At 35.4% G+C, this 20,675-nt stretch overlaps 1 protein-coding gene across 7 annotated transcripts in view; it reads left to right on the top strand.

Moving 5' to 3' along the window:
- The window catches only part of LOC137252059 (uncharacterized), a 242,864-nt gene that overhangs the window by 220,654 nt on the left and 1,535 nt on the right, over positions 1-20,675 (top strand). For 6 of the 7 annotated variants that reach the window (XM_067787240.1, XM_067787233.1, XM_067787234.1 and 3 more), the window contains 10 exons: positions 2,879-2,968; positions 14,254-14,348; positions 14,420-14,514; positions 14,571-14,692; positions 14,756-15,130; positions 16,264-16,725; positions 17,026-17,136; positions 17,212-17,833; positions 17,901-18,027; positions 20,145-20,270. In XM_067787240.1, coding sequence (XP_067643341.1) covers positions 2,879-2,968; positions 14,254-14,348; positions 14,420-14,514; positions 14,571-14,692; positions 14,756-15,130; positions 16,264-16,725; positions 17,026-17,136; positions 17,212-17,833; positions 17,901-18,027; positions 20,145-20,270 — 2,225 coding nt within the window. The remainder of the gene's footprint in view (positions 1-2,878; positions 2,969-14,253; positions 14,349-14,419; positions 14,515-14,570; positions 14,693-14,755; positions 15,131-16,263; positions 16,726-17,025; positions 17,137-17,211; positions 17,834-17,900; positions 18,028-20,144; positions 20,271-20,675) is intronic. The other variant, XM_067787238.1, reaches the window with a different exon arrangement.

The raw sequence follows: 20,675 nt of genomic DNA, 5'->3' as shown, positions 1-20,675 counted from the left end.
TTTAAAATTCTGCTTTCAAAATTCTGTATTACAAAATTCTGTATTACAAAATTCTGTATTAAAATATAATGTTAAAAATGTTAAAGAGGTCATGTAAATATTTTGAAAAAGTGCGCCATGCATAGTAATTCTGCGTAGAACACCTTTCTGCATAGGGGGCCTTCGGCCGCGCATTTAAAAAATAACCCTGGGCTACGCCTGCCAAGTCCGGCTGTGTGGTATAACCGTGGCCACGGTGATGTCCTTCTGCGTAGTATACCCTTCTGCGTAGGCGGCCTTCGGCCGCACTTTATTAAAATAACCCTTAGCCGATCCAACACCGGCTACGCCATGCCATGATTTCGGAATTTTGACTTCCAAATTTAAACACGCAGAATTTTGAAAAAGCAGAATTTTAGAAAGCAGAATTTTAAAAAGCAGAATTTAAAAAAAGCAGAATTTTGTTCAAGCAGAATTTTTTTTGCAATTTACAGAATTTTTCACCCAGAATTTTGTAATGCAGAATAATGACACGCTGCCGAATTATGGCATTTTTTTTTTAATCTTTCGTAATTTTCGATATCGAAAAAGTGGGCGTGCCAAGATAGAGTGACTAAGTTTAGTAAATATATATCGATTTTTGCTCAAGTTATCGTGTTAAGGGCCGAGAAGACAGACGGTTGACTGTGTATAAAAGCTGGGCGTGGCTTCAACCGATTTCGCCCTTTTTCACAGGAAACAATTATCGTCATAGAATCTATGCTCCTACCAAATTTCACAAGGATTGGTTAATTTTTGTTCGACTTATGGCATTAAACGTATTCTAGACAAATTAAATGAAAAAAGGCGGAGCCACGCCCATTTTGAAATTTTCTTTTATTTTTGTATTTTGTTGCACCATTTTGTTGACATAATTTACTTATATACTGTAAAGATAATAAATTTTTTGTTATAATTTGACTTAAAAAATTTTTTTTTCAAAGTGGGCGTGTTCTTCATCCGATTTTTATTTAGCACATATATAGTAATAGTAGTAACGTTTCTGCCAAATTGCATCATGTTATCTTCAACGACTGTCAAATTACGGCTTGCAGAACTATCAAATTACCTTCTTTCAAAAGTGGGCGGTGCCACGCCCATTGTCCAAAACTTTACTAATTCTCTATTCTACGTCATAAGGTCAACCCACCTACCAAGTTTCATCGCTTTATCCGTCTTTGGTAATGAATTATCGCACTTTTTGGATTTTTCGAAATTTTCGATATCGAAAAAGTGGTCGTGGTTATAGTCCGATTTCGTTCATTTTAAATAGCGATCTGAGATGAGTGCCCAGGAACCTACATACCAAATTTCATCAAGATATCTCAAAATTTACCCAAGTTATCGTGTTTACGGACGGACGGACGGACATGGCTAAATAAATTTCTTTTTTCGCCCAGATCATTTTGATATATAGAAGTCTATATCTATCTGGATTAGTTTATGCCGTTACGGATTGCCGTTATGCGAATAAAGTTAATATACTCTGTGAGCTCTGCTCAGCTGAGTATAAAAAAATATTTAGTTTTCGTTTGAAACCTCAAAACAAAGACATTTCACAATGTGTGATCGCATCGGGTGGTCTTAACTTACTCACACCCTACACATATTTAGCTATTCTTTCTATCTACGATTTTCATTCACAACAATGACATTGGGCTGCCAACACAGCGAATTACCCAAAATGTTTTCTGATGTCGAATGAAATCACGCCAGTGAGATTTTGTAAGCATTTATTGTAAATATACATATGTACATATCTACAAACTTACATAAACAAAAAGAAAACATTTGAAAATATTGATGTTTTTTTCATTTTTGTTTTATTTATGTAATTATAATGAGCTTCAGAGTTCAAGGTCACGGAAGATTGTTATGCTTTCTTTGCCGCTTACAGTTTACATCTTTTTTTTACAAATTTTGGAATGGTTACACAAATTATTTTGCATATTGAGTGCTAGGAAAGATAAAATAAATTGTGGGTTTTTTTTTTTTTTTGTTTTTTTGGAATGAATTACTTACTGAAATTGTTTTTGTTAAATAAACCCAAACAGGGACGTATGAGGCTGCTTCATAATGGCATTAATATAAATTTTCATAGAAATATAAATCGTGCCTGGAATATTTACATATTGGAAGATGCACAGTCATATATTTTCACAATTTTTTTTCGTTTGGTATTCAAAAACTCGGCACATAATCGCATCAAAAAATCGGATTTGAAAATTACCCAAAATTGCTGTTGTTGTTGTAGCAGTGCTTCGCCCCATCCAATAGGTGCGACCGATCACAAATTGGCATCGATGTCCTCTAACGGGAGTCCAAGGAGACTTGCAGTTTTAGCAGGGGTGGACCATAATGTGAGGCGTGTTAGAGGCGTTGGTTCCACATTACAATTGAAGAGATGGTTGGTGTCATGTGGGGACACATTGCAAAACACAAAATTGCTCTTATCCAAGCATAGAATAATCACAGCTCATACCCTTTATCTCCGCAGTTTAAATGTCCTTACAAAAACTCTGAACAAAAACTGTCAGGCAATTATTTTATTTATATTACACGCGTTTGTCAGGGCGTATGAGTAACCTTTTTAGGTGATTGCGAGCATTCCATAGAAATGGCAAATTTATTCCGATTTTCAAATTGTTTTCCTTATTAAATTTCAAAGACAATATTGTTGGTTTAGTTGGTTTTCTATATTTTTGTTTCAATAATTTTTAATTACATATTTTTATTTGTTTAACTAAAACTGCTTATTTTAATTATTATAATATACGTACGTACATATATGACTTTACTACAAAGTACTTAAAAGATCTATGACATATTTGGCTAATTTTCTTCTTCGTCTTTTTTGCAGTTAAAATCGAAAAGTCTAACACATTTGGATGGCTTGGACTCGATGGTGGCATGTCAACAAGGCGTACCGACTACCAAAACACCAAATGTGGTGAGTATGTCGAAAAACGCATATGTATGTATGTAAATATGCATGTGTGCATGAAAATTCCTGCTTGTCGCACGCTTAGCTGCGCTAGAATTAATTTTACATCAGTAAAAGTGCACCCTAGGGAGTGTTTGACTGTATTTGAGTCGCTAGAATAATATACAGCTGCGAACAGAAATTTAGCAGTGGTAAATTTTTATTATACTTCGTCAATTTAATTCGTTTTTTTTTTTATTTTTAATATTTGAGGAGGAAACTTTTAACAATTTTGTAACTGAAACTATGCAAACTAGTCTAGAAACCGTTTTCGAAAAAAGTTTGAAAACTTAAGAAAGTTTTGTGGAAATTTCGAACTTTTTATATGAAGTTTTTTAGTGCGATTTTGTAGCCCAATCAATTTTAATATAACAAAGTATAAGCTATAATAAAAAACATGCAAGTCCCGATAGCCTACGAAAAGATTTTAGTCCAGGCTTCTCTTCCAATTTGCGTCGTGCTCCTTATTAATGTTTCCTACAAATTGTCAGACAGGACATGTTTAACGCCTACTCCAAACGGCATCTGCTGAGATGAGTATGCACTGAGCAGCTTTTCATGGCATGCTTGCAAATCACTAACAAAGGGGGACTTCGCTTAGGAAAACTTTCTCCTAATACAAAAAAATTTTTATAAAATTTGTCTGGTACTTTGCCCGGTGCGTGAACCCAAGATCTTCGGCGTGGTAGGTGCAGCACGCTACGACTACAACACGGCTGCCACCACTAGGTTTAGGTATCTTAAAATTTGCTTTGATTTTGGACAGTTTTTTTTTCTGAAGTGTGTTTTCGATATTTTTTTTTTATATGTGAAGAAATCGGAAAACTTTGTGAAAAGTCAACTCAAATTTTGAGAGGCTTGATTGATTTCAAAAAATTCCAAACTCCAAAATATTCCAAACTCCAAAGAATTCAATGAACTCCAAATAAAGTATTTTCTCGAAATTTCGAATTTTTCGAAAACATTTTTGAGATTGGTTTACATATCTTCAGTTACAAAATGTGTAGAAGTTTTTTCTTAAAGCTCGCAATTAAAAAAAGAATTATATAATTGACGAAATTTAATAAAAATTTCCAATGCTATTTTTCTGCTCGTTGCTGTGTGTATACATCGCATGCTTTATTGTAAACAGACGTAGCGCAAAATTATATTTTTTTGGGAAAATGAAATTAAAGTTTTGACATTTTAGATAGTTAAGTTTTCCGTAAAATTTCTATAAGTAACGCCAATATGAAAGGTTGCAGGGCAAACTCCAATTACTAGGTGAATATTTTGATAAAAAATATCTTGTTATAATTTTAAAGAATTTCCTGTATTTTTGCCTTTCATTTTTCATTTGAAAGTTCATTCCCTTTACTATAGAAAAATTATTCAGCCAAATACAACTTTCATAGTAAATTTATATATGGAACAAAAATTAACCTTTTTTATGAAATACAAATTTATTTTGTGTTGATTCATTTTATTTTTAATTATCTTAACCCTTTCGGGACGGAACTCTACGCGCAGTGGAATATTTCGTTAAATGCAAAGCAACAGTTGTTCGGTCACCAAATAAAGTTTCTGCGGTGTCAAAGGGGGCGTGAGATAAGAGGCTGACTCGGGGGGTGGTGGTAAACCATTGTACCATCCGGGATGTTATGTGGTACATATGCGTACCAACCGTCCTACAAAACATACTAAACCATATTTTCTCTTACAAGAATATAACGAAAAAATTCATATTTTTTACATGTAAATAAATCACAAATTTTGCAATTTTACAGAGATCCAAACAATTGGTAATCAAATAAATAAATTTCAATTCAAATTATTATACTAATTTCAAAAATTATGTGTGAAATGATGCAAAGCAAAGCTTACACAAAGGAACTTGGCACTCCTTACATATTGTTTTTGTCCGTGTTTGCTTTTTTTGTTTGCTGCAACTAGTACAACGGCGTCGAGTTTCACATTCAATAGGTAGATGTTTGTGTCCTGTAACGCGACGTACTGGTCCTGGGCGTACCGATCTGGCAACAGCTGTGACTTTGGAGCCTTCTTCTATGAGTGCCTCTGCCAAGGTCACCAAAAATGATTTGAAAGGCATTTTTCCTCTTCTAAGTTCATTATAAATGATCCAAGCGTTTACGGCTGCCATCATAAGAAAGCGGTAAAAAACCTTCTTCCACCATTTATCCGACTTCCGATCATACTCGTACAGTCCACTCATTTGATCGGCTAAATCAACACCTCCCATAACTTGACGGTAAAACTGAATTACGTTTGGACATGGCACTTGGATTTTTTCCTCTGTTTTTAATGTTTTTGTAATAAATGTCATGCCTGGTTCATGGCAATTACTTATTACCAAAACCTCCTTCGTGTCTTGCCATTTTACGCATAAAAGACCAGACGATGTACTTTTGAATTCTGCCTCTCCTCGCTGAAGTTTCTTACTCGCAAACTCGGGAACGTTCTTCCTGTTACGCATTATAGTGCCAACGGCTGCATAAGGTAAAGTATTTAACAGATTAACTGATGTAAAAAAGCGATCGAAACACAAAGTAACATCGTTTTCTGAGATTGAACTGACGAGTTTATTTACTACCCTTTCTCCAAGGGTTCCCGAGCATTCTTCAAGGTCTTTTCCACAATAAATATTGAAATCGTATGCATAACCTGTTACAGCGTTACACCGAAGCCACATTTTTATACCTCTTTTTACCGGTTTTAGGGGCATGTATTGCTTTAACGAACTGCGGCCCTTGAATTTCGTCATCGACTCGTCTATACTTTGGAAACTGCTGTCTTGTCTACACTTTTGGAAAGTTTTTTTCAGACATTCGACCAAATCATCTAGTTAATAAGTCTTACTACAGTCTAATGGTTTTTCCGGGCTTGTGAAGTACATCTTAGAAGCGATAAATAAGAATCGATCCCTAGCCATTGCATCTTGAATAGATTTGTTACCAAGAGATTTATGAAGCGACCAATAATCTTTCACGCATGGAAGTCGATTGTAGCACATAATGAACATGCACCCCACAATTACTTTTATTTCGCCAGCATCAGTTCTAGTCAGTTTTTGTTTTTTTCTTGCTGATTGCTCACTTTCTAATATCTGTATACGCTCATTCGTGCACTGAGCTATGTAATAATAAACCGATTTCGGAATAAGTTTTTGGAAAATCTCTCCAATACTTGCTGTGCGAGGAATATCTGATGAAATTTTGCAATTACGTGAAGTGCTTGCAGTTCGCTTAGGAAGAAAATGTTCCGGAGAGTTCCAGTCAAAATGTGCATTGTTTTGTTGGTCAGAGTCCAGTGTGTTTGTATCGAGGTCATTTATGTCCCCTATATTCTCGATTATGTTGTCATCATTTAAGTCTTCCACACTGGAAGAGCTTGACTTATAATTCTCGCTTGGAACAAAGTTATCGGAGCTTCCACAAGAAAAGTCTTCCAAATCGCTGGAACTTGTAGCTTCCTCCTCCAACAACTTACGTATATCCTCCGCATTCATGATACTCACCAAATCCTGTGTGGAGTCAATTAAAAAATAAGATGCATTCAATGGACTATTGGTACTAATATGTACCACTGAAAAAGACTACTGGTACACATATGTACCATCTGTTGAATTTCCACTAAAAATCTACTTTTAATGGCATTTTCTTACCGGTTTTACTTGAGATATGTTGTATTAACGTTAGTTCCCTAAAATATGTTATCTGCCAATAAATCACTATAAATGTAAAGGAATCCTTCAAAAAACGTCCACGTGCTGCACTTTTCGACCACTCTCAACAGAAAAAACACAAATCTGAGAATAACGGGAACGTAAAACTGTACTCTTAAGGCACGTACGAATTGCGAAAGTATCAACAGACAGTGTGGTACATTTCTAAATCCAATTGAATGAAAATTAAACATTTTAGAGATGTTTAAACTTTGGTGGTACACATAGGTACCAGCCGTACCGAAAGGGTTAATATATAAAAAACACGTGTCACAACATTTTTGGCCGCGATGGACTCCTAAACTACTGAACTGATTTTGAATTTGTTTTGCAATCCGTGTGTAGTTTGATCTAAATTGAGAGATAGGATAGGTTATATCTCAGTTTATAGTCGAAGTATTATTTTATTGCAAATTTTTTTATTTGTTTATACGTAATAATAAAATGTTACGTGTACCCAGTGGCACTCATATTTTCTGGGGGTGGGCCCGCGATTTTGAGGTACTGTGACATTTTTTTAATTAAGGAGAGTCTTTAGTTGTGTAGAGGGTAAGCATGAGAAGAAATTGAGAGAAGAGAAAAGAGAGAAGGAGATTGAGAAAGAGATAGAGTGAGACGAAGATGAAGATAGATGAAGCGAAAAAGACGGAGGGAGGAGTGAATAAAAGGATTGGGAAAAAGTGAAGAGGGGGGAGGGCAGAGTCAGACGGAAAAAGCTTATTGTATGCAGATAGGCCAAATTTAGGGCAGGACAAAGTTGTGCCAGGTCTTCAAGTTAATTATAAAATAAAGAAGCAAATACATATATTTCTGTTATTTTTATCAAATGAACCTGAAGATAATGTCGTCAGTCAGTTAAATATATCTTAATATCTCAAAAAATTAAAATTGTGCAATATATCAGTTTTTTGTAAAGCATGTGATATATATGTACGTATAAATATATATGTATGTATGTAGGTAAATTAGTAAATATGAACATAGCAACTTTGATGGAATTCTTTTAATGATTCTGTGTAATTTAATCAAATCAAATAATTCTCCCGCATGGCATTCGTAACATCAAAAATAGGCTACTTTGCCAAATAGTTATTTAATGATTCAATATACTTTTTATTATAAAAATAAACTCTTAGCAGATACGTCATCATCATCTTCTTCAGATGTACATACAGCATGGCAGATAATCGCTAGCGACACGCACACACAAACAACTTTTCATAATACAATCAGTCATGACCATACGGAACATTATTTTATTAATTCAATTAGAAAAATCGTGTGTCTTGCAGGCGTACATTACCAAGAGATTTAATGATTATCCATTAGATGTACGAGTGTTTTAAAATGCCTTTATTTTAGTATAAAGCAGAAGATAGCTTGAGGTTTCGTCATATTCAAAGTCTTTCTGAAAAACTTGTCTGCTAACTCTAAAACTGAGAATTTTTGCTTCCATAAAATCTTTAGTGATTCTTCGTTCTTGAATGTACATTTATGTATGTATATGTATATATACTTCACTAAAATGGTTCACCTATATGGTATGGTATGGCTTATCGGATTGAATGTTTCAGTGTATCATGCAGTATTCCTAATTAATCTAGGATTCGTGTAGAGTTTTTCGCCACCAGGCAGACGTTTCGCATTGATAATAGTCGATGTAGCAGTACTTGGCAGCTGTCAAGTGACAATGGATTCTGTGGAAATTGGTTTTGATGTGCATATGTATGCATATACCTAAATACATAGCTCTGTGTAGGGCATACTTGCTTAAGGATACACATTAGAGTGCTTAAAAAAAGTATTTCCACTTCAATTTCCTTGGGAGAAAAATGTCTTTAGTTTAAATAACATCCTTGTGAAACTATTAAAGTATTTCTATGCCACGTAACATTATGTTCTTCCTAAAATAATAATTTAATAAGAGAAATTATTGTGAATACGTCTCAAACTCATTAAATTTACGAATTGTCCTAAAAACTTTATGTTTTTATTTCTTAGGTATTAGAGATATACGCCGCCGCCGCCGCCGATTTTGGTCGTTTTTCGCACGCCGCCGCCGAATGTGAAAAATATCGGCGTGGCGGCGCGGCGTCCGGCGCGTTACTATATTTTCTACTCGTTTAAGACTGTTTAGGCCATTTATTGTTCATGTCGAAAATTGGTCGGATATGGTCGAAAGTGGTATCAACGCATGCGCATCAGTGCCAGTTATAAGAAACTAATTGCGAAATTTAACTCTTTCTAACTGTTCAAAAGTTATTTAAAAAAACAGGCGCTTTCGATGTCAGCTTAACACGGACTTTGCATCGCCCAATTCACCAAGTTATTAAACCAAAGCACTAAAAGAAAAGTTATATAATAAATTTTTATGATCACTTTGCATATTTTTTTTCAAAAAATTAATAATGAGCAATGAATTCACATAAAATTACAGTAGTTAACAACTTTCAACTTAAAATCCGTCGACTTTCATTCTAAATTTGATTTAACGAAGACTATTGAAATCAATGTTGTGAACACAAACGTCTGCAATCTTTGGTCTACATTTGAAAAATTTTATCCAGGGTCCTTGTAAAATTTTAATTATGTAGATGCGCCGAGGATTATACGATTTTCACCCATGTCGCAATGACATCCACTTAGACTGCTTATGATTTCGAGGGCGGCATCTTTGGCCGAATAGTCACTCCCTAGCGTTTCAAGGTGTAGCTCGGCAGCATAGCGCGACAAAAGCATCCGTTGGAAAGTCTTCGGAGCTACACCTAGAGCTTATAGGAAAAAAAGTCGACGAAGGTATGAGTTCGAAGTCGCAGTCCTATAGCTTCTGTACTGGCATATGGTGTGAGGCTCAGGAGACGTGATAGCGACTGGTGGTAGGCATTCCTACTGTTCGTACATCGGAAATTGTAGCTCCTAAAAACAGCCGAAAAAACTGGCGACGCCCTGTGCCACGATAGTCATGAGTATTAATAGACCATTCATAGCAACCCTAAGTCGCCTCTATGTATGACCGCCAAGGAGCGACAAAGGATTTAAAGAAATTGTGTTCGCGACGATTATTAGGAGTTAACCCTAGGTGAAACTACGCTTTGCACGAGATATACAGGCAAAAGTGTGACTATTTTATGTATTTCTATTTCTTTTCAGCAGACGCAGCAGTACCAATTCCAAAGACCGGGGTTAGGTTCGAAGCCTCTCTGGAGCATGCGAACGAGGAACAATCCCTTCGCAAGGAGCTACTCCTGAAAATGTTTGAACGGTCTGCGAGATTTTAATGCAAAAACCCCGGATCTTTCCGAAATGGCCAACACGTTGATTTCCTTAAATACATTAAACAAAACCTTTCCTAAATATAATTTTTTTTAATAGAAAAATCAAGCTTTTAAAGTAAGAACACCGGCGTACGCCGGCGCGCCGCCTACGCCGCCGCCGCCGGTATATAATAGAGCCTACGCCGCCGCCGCCGATAAAGTGATCGGCGTAAACGTCTATTAGGTATGCACCACCTTTCATTTTGATTTCATCTACTTTTAAACTCACTTTGAGTGCACTCGAGATTGACATTTACACCCAACTCACCACGTAACTTTTTTTCTCGATATCGCCCAGAATATTTAAATATAGAATAGGTACTCTCAAACAACAACAACTACATAGTTACAGTAAAGTCAAACTCCACAGTCATAGCACACAATTAACGTTCATTTGAAATTGAAAAGTGTGAACCCCAATTTATACTCAACACTGAAACCAAAACAAAAACGCTTTCATCATCAATAATGTCATCAACATTTTTCCACACACGATCCTTGCTATGCCAATCACTGCATTAGCACAACATAAATTCATTGCATATCAATCTCCGTTGTAGCGGATAAATGTTGTTGTTTGAATAGAAAGAAGTGCCAGCCAGCATAATAAGTAGACATGGCCATAAATTCAACAACTTATATCACAATGCAATCGCATCAATTTCAGAACACGAACAATGACGAAGCTAAAACATCCATGACCAACGCGACAATATCCACACAGCAACAACAACAGTTGCAACAAACTGCAAATGTGTCGAATCTGTCTGGATTACCAGCGGGTGCGAGTACTATTAGCCACGGTATAGTGACAACAGCAACAACATTTACAACGACAACGGACAATTTGTCGTCAACAGCGTCAACAATAAGGAAAAAAACGTCATATTTACAACAACGCAAAAAGCCACTGCTAACACGCAGTGAGGTGAGTTGGGTGTTGTGTTAGTGTGGTGGAATGCAACCAAACGAAATACCAAATGAATATATTTTGTTTTACTTCTTTTATTTCATTCATACGGTTGTTGTAAGACTTAGAACAATCTCAATGCTTTCTACGATTTTTTTCCAGAGTCTGTAACAAATTACCATTATGTACCCGTATTACCTTTTACGATCAGCGATTAAAAACTATTTTCACTTAAACGATAATTATGCAACTGTCAAACTATTTCAAAAAAATATAATAGGTTATGGATCTAACGATTACTAGGTATTTGTCGCTAATTCGTACTTAGTTGGCGCTTAACCGTTAGAACGGCTATGGCCGTCCAACAATGCGTGCTAATCGCATTTTTTCTCGGTTAACAGGCGCCAATTTCTCACACCAATGGAACTGAAATCGTTTTCATCGATCCATCCAGCGGAGTGGGGGCTGCCCTATTCCTCTGCTTCCATTAATGTCATCAGCATACGCCAGTAATTGTCGCTTTTAAAGAATATTGTTTCAGAACAATTAAGCTCTGCAGCTGGTATTATTTTCCCCAGCATCAAATTAAAGAAATCGCACGATAGGGGGTCACCCTATCTGAAATTTCGTTTAGTTTCGAACGGCTCGGAGTGGTCCTTTCTAATTCTGACTGAGTTGATGGTGTTGCTCAACGTTATTTTGCAATAGTATTGAATTCAGTGATTTAGTATCCATTTTTTATAGTTCCCATTTAAAAAAAAATATCCCACTATAAATATATTTTGAATAACGAAAAAATCTTATGGTATCCAATGTAATTAGCAATCGGGACTTTCGACATAAAAAGTTTGCAGCATTCGTAGTAGATTCGATATGGAATAAATTCCAGTTCAAGCATACAGAGCTTACATATAAGACGTCTTAGCATGAACATGAACTCGGAAAGTCATATTGCAGCCGAATGATATATAATATTGTAGCGAATTTAGGGAAATCCTGGTTATTGTACACCTTCTGCAAACGTTCGAATCGCTAAATTGTAGAATAAATCACTGCAATATTTAGTATTGCAAACTGGTCTTTATTTAGATTACTTTGAGAGTAGTATTTCACAATTATTCTTCACAACCAATAGCGCGTATAAATCAAAACTGATTATTGACTACTCAGCTTGCGCCGGTTTTATACTCTCCGTTGCTTCATTCGCATATTTCTACTAAAGTCTAGACGTTTCGCCTTCTAGAACTTCTGTATCTCCTGCTTGGTAATTGAGCTACATATATGCGTGTGTATGTGTGAGCAACTACTTCGGCTGATGACCACATGTGTGTGCGAGTGATATCTCTTCATTGCCTTCTATATTTGTGTGTGTAAATGATGATTGATGTGTTCATGTACACCAGTGTGTCTCGCTTCAATGTTTTTGTTGTTGCGTGATTATTTACTAACAGCCTAGTGATGTTATGTTTCTGTTTGTGATCGCTACGCTGCAAAGATTGTGAACGAGGCCTGAGTGCTGAAATTATATCAAAGCTCTTATACTGAGTGGAACCCAGTGCACTAATGCAGTGAGGCGACATTAGAATTCCCTGGATAAATAGTTTGCTTGCCAAACACCAATAAAATCAAACAAATCAAACAAATCAGGTATAAATAAAGTCCAAGAATTTTCATCTGCATCAATAAAAAACGACATGACCTGACAACACCAACACACACAAAGTTCATTAAAACCAGCTGCCGTCGACTGCAGCTTTAATTCAGTTTCGCTTAGCTATTACTTTCCACCTTATGCTAATTAGTGTGAAGCAAATTATTTATTTCACTGCAAAGCGCCCTTAAGTATGCAACGTAAAATGCTTAAACTTGCGCCGTTTTCAATAGATTCTTCCAAGGTTGTCAAGCTAATGAATAAACTTTTTTTCCTGGGCTTTCATCAACAAATTAAGACACCAACTAGAGGTTCTTTGTACGCTTGTAAAGATTGTTTGCTGCTTCTCTCCCCCTACTTTTGCTTTTCAATTCAGTTTTCACTAGGAATCTTTTTTGTTCATAACTTGGCTTGTTTGTTGTGTATTCAGATTAGGAAAATTGTGATGCAATGGTGATATTTTTTCACGAAGTGGCGCTAACTCTTCAATTACATATTTTTTTGTTATAAATTTGTCTTGAACGTTTTTGAGAATAATTAAACCAAAACCGTGGCAAAGCGCAAGACTGTAATTGTTTCGATTATAACGTGTAAATCTCTTCAAAGTTTATTCTCCCGGAAGTGGGGCTCCTGTGGTATATTTTTTTTCATTGCCTTCTATTTCATTAATAAACAACCACATCGTATGGAATAGATGTCAGGTTTTTGAATAATGTTTTGATTATCACCAATCGTTAAAATTGTTTAATTCTTCTAAGACATCCGCATCCTTATAGATTTATTTTTCCTCGAAGGTTTTTGGTTTCGTTTTCATTTTCATGTTTTGTTGTTCTTCTTATAGTTGTTACTGCTTCAATTCTTTATTTCTGTTGTTGTTGTTGTGAGTAATTGTTCAATAAGATGAATTTCATATCAAAACCTATAAAAAAAGGCATATCGAAATCGTACACTGAGACAAATTTTTGTACACTGAAAAGCATTTGTTAGTTTGTTTTTAAATGCTTGATCTTTGTATTTTTTTCCAAGTTTAGTTTTTAAAAAACTTAAAAAAAAATGGTTTTTCAGCGAAATAAAAATCTTTACAGTATATGTTTTCGAAAGCCGATCTGAATACCTTTCCAATTTTACCAAGATCTTTGAAATCGGTTGAGCCATTCCGTAGTTAACACAGCTCAAAGGTACCTATTACCGTCATTTTTCACGCATTTTTCACAGCTTTGACACCTTGCCAAACCCACAATTTTTCAAAAATGCAATTTCTAAAAATGAGGTTCTGTTTGTTTAGGTAAAGTGTACCTGTACGCAAAATTTCATCAAAATCTGATGGGGTCGGGTTCAATGCATATCGGTTTTGATATGAAATTCATCATAAGTGTTCTGGACGTATAAGAAAAAAATTTGACTGGAAGTTTCAAAAAATAACAAATGTTTATATAAATTCGTATGGGAGTAGTTTCCCCCTTTGTTTTATTTTTTTACTTTCTGAACGCAAATTTGAGTATTTTTGGTCCACTCGACGGTTTGGAGTTTACACTTAACGTGTTTATTCGGCTGCCTGGCAGCTATGTATGGAATATTTTTAAGAATAATTGTTGATAAAACATACTAAATTTTACCTTAAACAAAAATAATAAATGTTTTGTAAACTTATTGCAGGTCTCAAGCTCAGAATATTTTTCAGTGAGCTTTTGTACAGATCAAGGTGTTCAAGAGGAAGAATTCATACCCGCAACCAAAGGTGTAACGCTCTAGTAAGTATTCTTGGCTTGATTAATGCGAGCACTTAGTTTTTTTCACAGTTTTAATTCTTTATTTATCGCAGCAACGCACTGAGTCAGGCGCTGAAGCGGCGAAATCTGAGCTTCGCACAAATAGCCGTCACAGATAGTAATCCAACAAATAGTTTCTTAGAAGCAGGTATGTCTATATATTTAAATTCAGTTAAACAATGATTGCTTAAATGTTAATTTCAGGCTCCTCACCGTTAGCTAGTTCATTGGATGAAAATACTGATGTGGAGAACTTGGCTGGACATCATTTGCTTATTACCGAATGTGATGCGAATCGAAAGACATTACAAAAGGCTGCTTCTTTTGTAAGATAATCCATCTAAATTATGTTTATATTATTATATATTATATAAAAATTTCCATATCAGGGCTCACGCACACGCCCACCACGTTTACTCTCTTCCGCCTCAACAGAGGAGACCAGCGAAGCGGCAGTACCTGGCAAACAATTAAAACAACGCTGGTCTGGTCTCTTTGGTATTAAAAATCCACAGCAAAGCCAACTCTGTGAGCTGCTGAACAATTACACGAAGAATGGTGTACCACAGAAGACGGCCTCGCTGAATTTCGATCATCCAGACTTCGATGCAGCTTTGGAGTATTTAGATAATATGCACAAATCTTGGAAGGACATTGTCGATAGTAACGGCATGAATGACAACGAAACGAGAATACAGACTGCCATTTGGGAACTGGTCACTACCGAAGTGTATTACATACATGCGCTGCAAACTGTGACTGATGTGAGTAAAGGTTCAGTTAAGCTTGGCAGATGTCTAAATTTAGAGAACAGTTTTTCCGTGCTACTTTGAAGTTGAAATCAATTTAAATATTATTTGTTTTCTGGTATCGAAATGAAGCTCCATGGTCTTTTATGTCTTATTATTATGATAAATGTGTCTCTTTAGTTATTCAATACAACATTTGATTTGATGTCTTAGTTTCAACCGTGCTACATAATTAGAGTCTTTCTTTACATCGCAAGTTGTGTTTTAAGACCAAATTATGTAGATGTGCACAAGTTCTTCATGCAGCGCTGCTGCCACTGCTGCTCTTTTGTTCTGTAGACGCAGAAGCTGGCAACGATTTAGATCATATTTATAATCATATTTTCTATACTAAAAAAATTAATGCATACAGCTAAACGAAAATAAATTAAGAAGACGTAACAAGCTAAGCCTAGTTTCAGTTTCAAGTTTAGAACACACAAAACAATGGTGCTTGTTTGGGTTTTTCATAACCCAAAACTGGGCACGCAGTACTCTACACATATTTTTGTAATGTGATGAATTTCATATCAAAACCGATATGCATTGAACCCGATCCGCTCAGATTTTGATGAAATTTTGCATACTGGTACACTTTACCTATACAAAGGCAACCACATTTTTAGAAATTGCATTTTTGGAAAATTGTGGGCGTGGTATCAAACTTTTGAACAATGCGTGAAAAATGTCGGTAATAGGTACTTTTGAGCTGTGATCTGAATACCTTTCCAACGGTTGAGCCATTCCGTAGTTATCACGGCTCAAAAGTACCTATTATCGACATTTTTCACGCATTTTTCACAACTTTAACACCTTGCCTCGCCCACAATTTTTCAAAAATGCAATTTCTAAAAACGAGGTGGTGTTTGTATAGGTAAAGTGTACCCCTATGCAAAATTTCATCAAAATCTGAGGGGGTCGGGTTCAAAATGTGCATTTTTTTATAGGTTTTGATATGAAATTCATCATGTGTAAACCTCCGTGTTTCAAATCTCTCTGCGCAGAACTTCTGTACATTTTTTTGGCTTTCCCTATTTTTTTTTTTCTTTAAACGCATCTACATACTTTTGTCAATATATTTATGTAGCTCTTGTTTTTTTGTTTTGCAGCTCTTTCTCGCCTGCTTAGAGTCGGTTCAGGAAGAACGACTGCTTATAGATGTCGATCAGCATCGGTTATTTTCGAATGTTCGAGACATTTGCGAAGCAAATCTCAAATTCTGGACACTTTTTCTCTATCCAATGGTGGCGCATAGTGTGAACACTCGTGAACCGCTACGCATTAACTTCTTCCATCAGGGTTTTGTGGCTTTCGCTTCAATATTTGCGCCATACAAAAAATATTGCGCAGAACAGAGTACCTGTCAGTTCTACTGTAAAGAGCTAAATCGCAATAATGCGCTCTTTACTTCCTATTTAGCATGGTGTGAGTCGCAAAAAATGTGCAATCGCCTACGATTGGCTGATATTTTAGTGCGGCCAATGCAACGTTTAACGAAGTACAGTTTGCTGTTGACAGCGATCAAGAAGCACATATCTGATGTGGAACAGATCGAGGCAATCGATACAATGGTATGGGCATCTTTAAAATGAACGGCTGGCAATAATAAATGGATTTATATTTAAAGTGAATAAAAGAAAAACTTTTAAACATATGTATAGAAAGAATACATAATTTAAGTTCAATAAAAATGGTACAACTCATTGAAACTTTATATGAATGTTATATAAGTACTCCCGTTTTTACTGATTTTTTGTAAGTCGTTTTGTAATTTTTTCTTTCATTCACTCTTAAATCGATTCTTTATTGCTATCCGTTCATATATGATTGAGGCACTAATACTTAATACTTTTTTTTTTTTTACTTTTTAGATCCATTCTGTAGAGAGTTTTGTATTTAGTGTAAATAATCACTTGACAACGCGTCAGGAAAATGAACGTCTAAAGGGTGTCATGGCGCGCATTGAGTCCTACGATGTAGTGGTAAGTGTTGTCATTTATTAAAGAAAAAGAAAAACATATGTGATACCTACATCTTTACATTTTTTGATGAAATAGGATACAAACAACGAATACCTGGATAAAATTATAAAGCAATATAGTCAAATGTTTGATTTGTGCGCCCCCATGAAGGGTTGCCCCGCCCATCAGGTGCGTCATCTCTTCATGGAGGGCGATCACAGATACAAAGACAATCTCGGCAAATCCGATGTGCATTGTTTCTTACTTACCGATATGCTGCTTGTCTGTAAGGCAATCGCAAAACGTGGTCTCGGTTCACTTAAAGTCATACGACAACCGTACTTAACAGATCGGCTCGTCGTACAACAAAGCAATAATATCTTAAATTGTGTCTACCTCAATGAATTTCAAGTGGCCATTACTGCATTCACTCTACAATGTTCAGAAGCGAAAAATTGGTACGAGTCGTTGAAGCGTGCTAAAATGATCTACACAAGACTGAAGCAGGGTGCCGGCGGTAATTGGGATTGTTTCCGTTTGGGTGGCACAACAACTGATACTCTGGGTATCAAAAAATCACCGATGAACTCATCAATATGTAGTCATGTTACTAGTGCAAATAATAGTCAAAGCGGTTCGGTAGAATGGAACGATTCGCGTAATATATCGGTAGAATTTGAAAAGACCAATTCTCTTTCGAGCGAAGAAGGTTCAATGGGTAAGTAATAAAAGAATTATACATACATAGGTTTTTCTATTTATCTTGATTCCTCCACTATTTTCAGGTAAAAATCTTGTATTGGTTCCTCTAAAACTCAAAGTGAATGCCACCACAGCGAATACGCTTTCAGTACAGCCTCTCAATCACCTGGGTCAAAGTCTGCCGAATCTTAATTTAAATCATAGTCATACGTGAGTTTTTCTCTATCGATAAATCTTAATAAATGTACCTTAGTTTTTTTGTTTTTTGCTTTGCTTAGGTGTCGTATTCGTTGTGGTATTTTTAATATAACCCGATAAATTAGTAGTTATTTTATTATCAGTTGATGACTTGTAGATATATACATTAGACTGGGTCGATAGAAAAGTTCCACTACGCATACCCAAAAAAATAATTTTCGAGCCTGCGAATTTTTTTTTTTTTTTTTGGTTTTTCTTTTTGATTTTTAAGGTTTTTGTCATGACCTACTAAAAAAATTTTCATGTATACCCTCCGACCCACAAATATCCGCTAAAAACGTTGTCGATAACAGTTTTTTGAAAAAAAAAAAACGTATACATATGAAAATTTTTTAGGTCATGAAAAAACATTAAAAATAAAAAAAAAATAAAAAAAAAACATTTCGCAGGATCGAAAATTATTTTTTTGGGTATACGTAGTGGAATTTTTTTTTCCTGAGCCCAAATCCTATCGAAAAATCGATGGCGATATCGGTTAACTTTCGTCCATACAAATTGACCCAGGTTAATATACATATATACGTATGTAGAAAAAAATTGAAAATACCCAGCAGGAAAAGAAGCTTGCTTCAACCTAACTAAAAGATAGTTTTCAATAAAAAAGGATGGACACTATTATCTGTTTATTTCCTTTGAAGAAAACTAGCAACTTTTGTATGACAATGGTCTAAAAAAAAGTCAGTTATTACTTATCTTTGGTTTATTCGGAAACCTTGCATCACTTTCCAACCAGTTAGTAGCTGACTATTTGTAGTTAACTAAAAGTGAGTTATTTTCCAGAATCCTGTAAAATAGTCAACTATTTCTTGTTTCAGCAATAAACATTTTTTTTTTTTTTTGTAAAGTTATATGTTATGAAAAAAAAAAACAATTGCCTGACTAGGTGGCTTGGGACTTACATTAGCTAAAATGTGTCTTCCAACTAATTGGTTTAGCTGCAGAATAAATAGTATTTAAGCCCGGGTTTCTAGTGCGACTTTAAACTCCAGTTAAAGTTAACTAGAGTTCAACCTTACCACTTTGTTGGATAATATACAATGTTGTCGCCCATCTCAGCTTAAGCGGCCAAAGTGGCAACTTTAAGATATGTAGCTTAAACTCGCACTGAAAAACCGGGCCTTAAAAATAGAAAATTAAATATTTGTTGCACTAACTATATGCCAGTTATAACTCAGTTAAACTGAAGACCAGATTTTATATGATGCAGTACAATTTTGCCTCGCAATCACTCACGTTTGCTTCTATATAATACCAGGCTCTCAAGTGGATTATCGGTTACTAAAGTGTGATGACGATGAAGTTATTAGTTCACAAGATAAAAAGTGACTCGTTGCTTTGCGTTGCGGCTTACAAAATTTGTCCATAGCTCTCACCCATGTTTGTTCATTTAAAAACACAAATTCTTACTTTATTTGTTTAAATATGCTATCTACAACATCGATGATAAATAATGGTTTAGTATAGATGGATAATTTGCGAGAGATATTGTACGGAAGGCAAGCTCATTACCTACCAAACCATGATGGCCAAGAAATTATTAAAAACTGAAGCAGGCTTATCAGTAGTAGATAAAGCTAAGTTTAAACTAAGTTTGCTTAAGCTCTGGTCAAATTTAAGCTCCTGTTAAACAGTTTAACTTAAACTACAGAGCAGTTTTTCAGTCACAGTTTAGGGCCTTCTTCTAACTTTGCTTATCTCAGCATTACTATGATCAAATTCAGTTCACACGACAGCCGATTAAGCTCAGTTTAAACTTCGCTTAAAGTTTACTGAAAATCCGCATAAGAAGTTCAATCTTAGTTTAACTGACAAACTGAGTAAGACTTGCATTGTAAAAGCCCGTATTCCATTTCTACTGTAAATGTCAGCATCCATTTTTATTGCATAGATAGGCAATTACTGCATAATAGATCTTAAATTTTCGTATAACTTTATTTCTCGTTATTTATTTTATTTTTATTTGCTTTGATGTATTTTTAATCTTTTTGACCACATGGCTTATCTCCGTAACCCCGCACAATGTCCAATGTTCAAACGGGTTTTTTTGGAATTGGCTTTATCCACTGCAGTAATTTATATTATACTTATAGTAATAATACGCTGCTCGTGCCTGGCACAACAACAACCCATTCGGGCAATGTACTGCTATCACCTAGTCATCGAGGAATTTCATATCCACCACCAAGTCCAACAAGGTGAGTTTGCACAAAAGTTTGTATTTAATTAATTAGACACATGGACTTGAAGCTGTATTAATTTGATTTTTAAGGGTTCTGCAGTGCGAGTTTGAACTAAAGTTAAAATATACTCGAGTTTAACCCTGCCACTGAGGCCGCTTAAGCTGAAATGAAAGTAAAGGTCTAATATTTTATAATAATAAATAAACGCCTTATGTTTCGTGTCTACTCGGACGTCAGAAATTGTCATGGGAGAGAAAAAATATATATTTTGTCACAATCAGAAATTGGGACTGAAAGTGAACTCAGATTTTTGTTCTGATAACTATTCAATCAAATTTTCTTTAAACTTTCAGGGCTACCACGAGATCTAAAAATTATTTTTAGAAATGGCTCATGTTTTCGCAACTTGGTTAAATTAAT

This window comes from Eurosta solidaginis, chromosome 5, assembly GCF_040869045.1.
Source record: "Eurosta solidaginis isolate ZX-2024a chromosome 5, ASM4086904v1, whole genome shotgun sequence".
In the NCBI taxonomy this organism is placed as follows: domain Eukaryota; kingdom Metazoa; phylum Arthropoda; class Insecta; order Diptera; family Tephritidae; genus Eurosta; species Eurosta solidaginis.
Note: the sequence above shows the minus strand (reverse complement) of the source record. Positions and strands in the feature narration are given on the sequence as shown.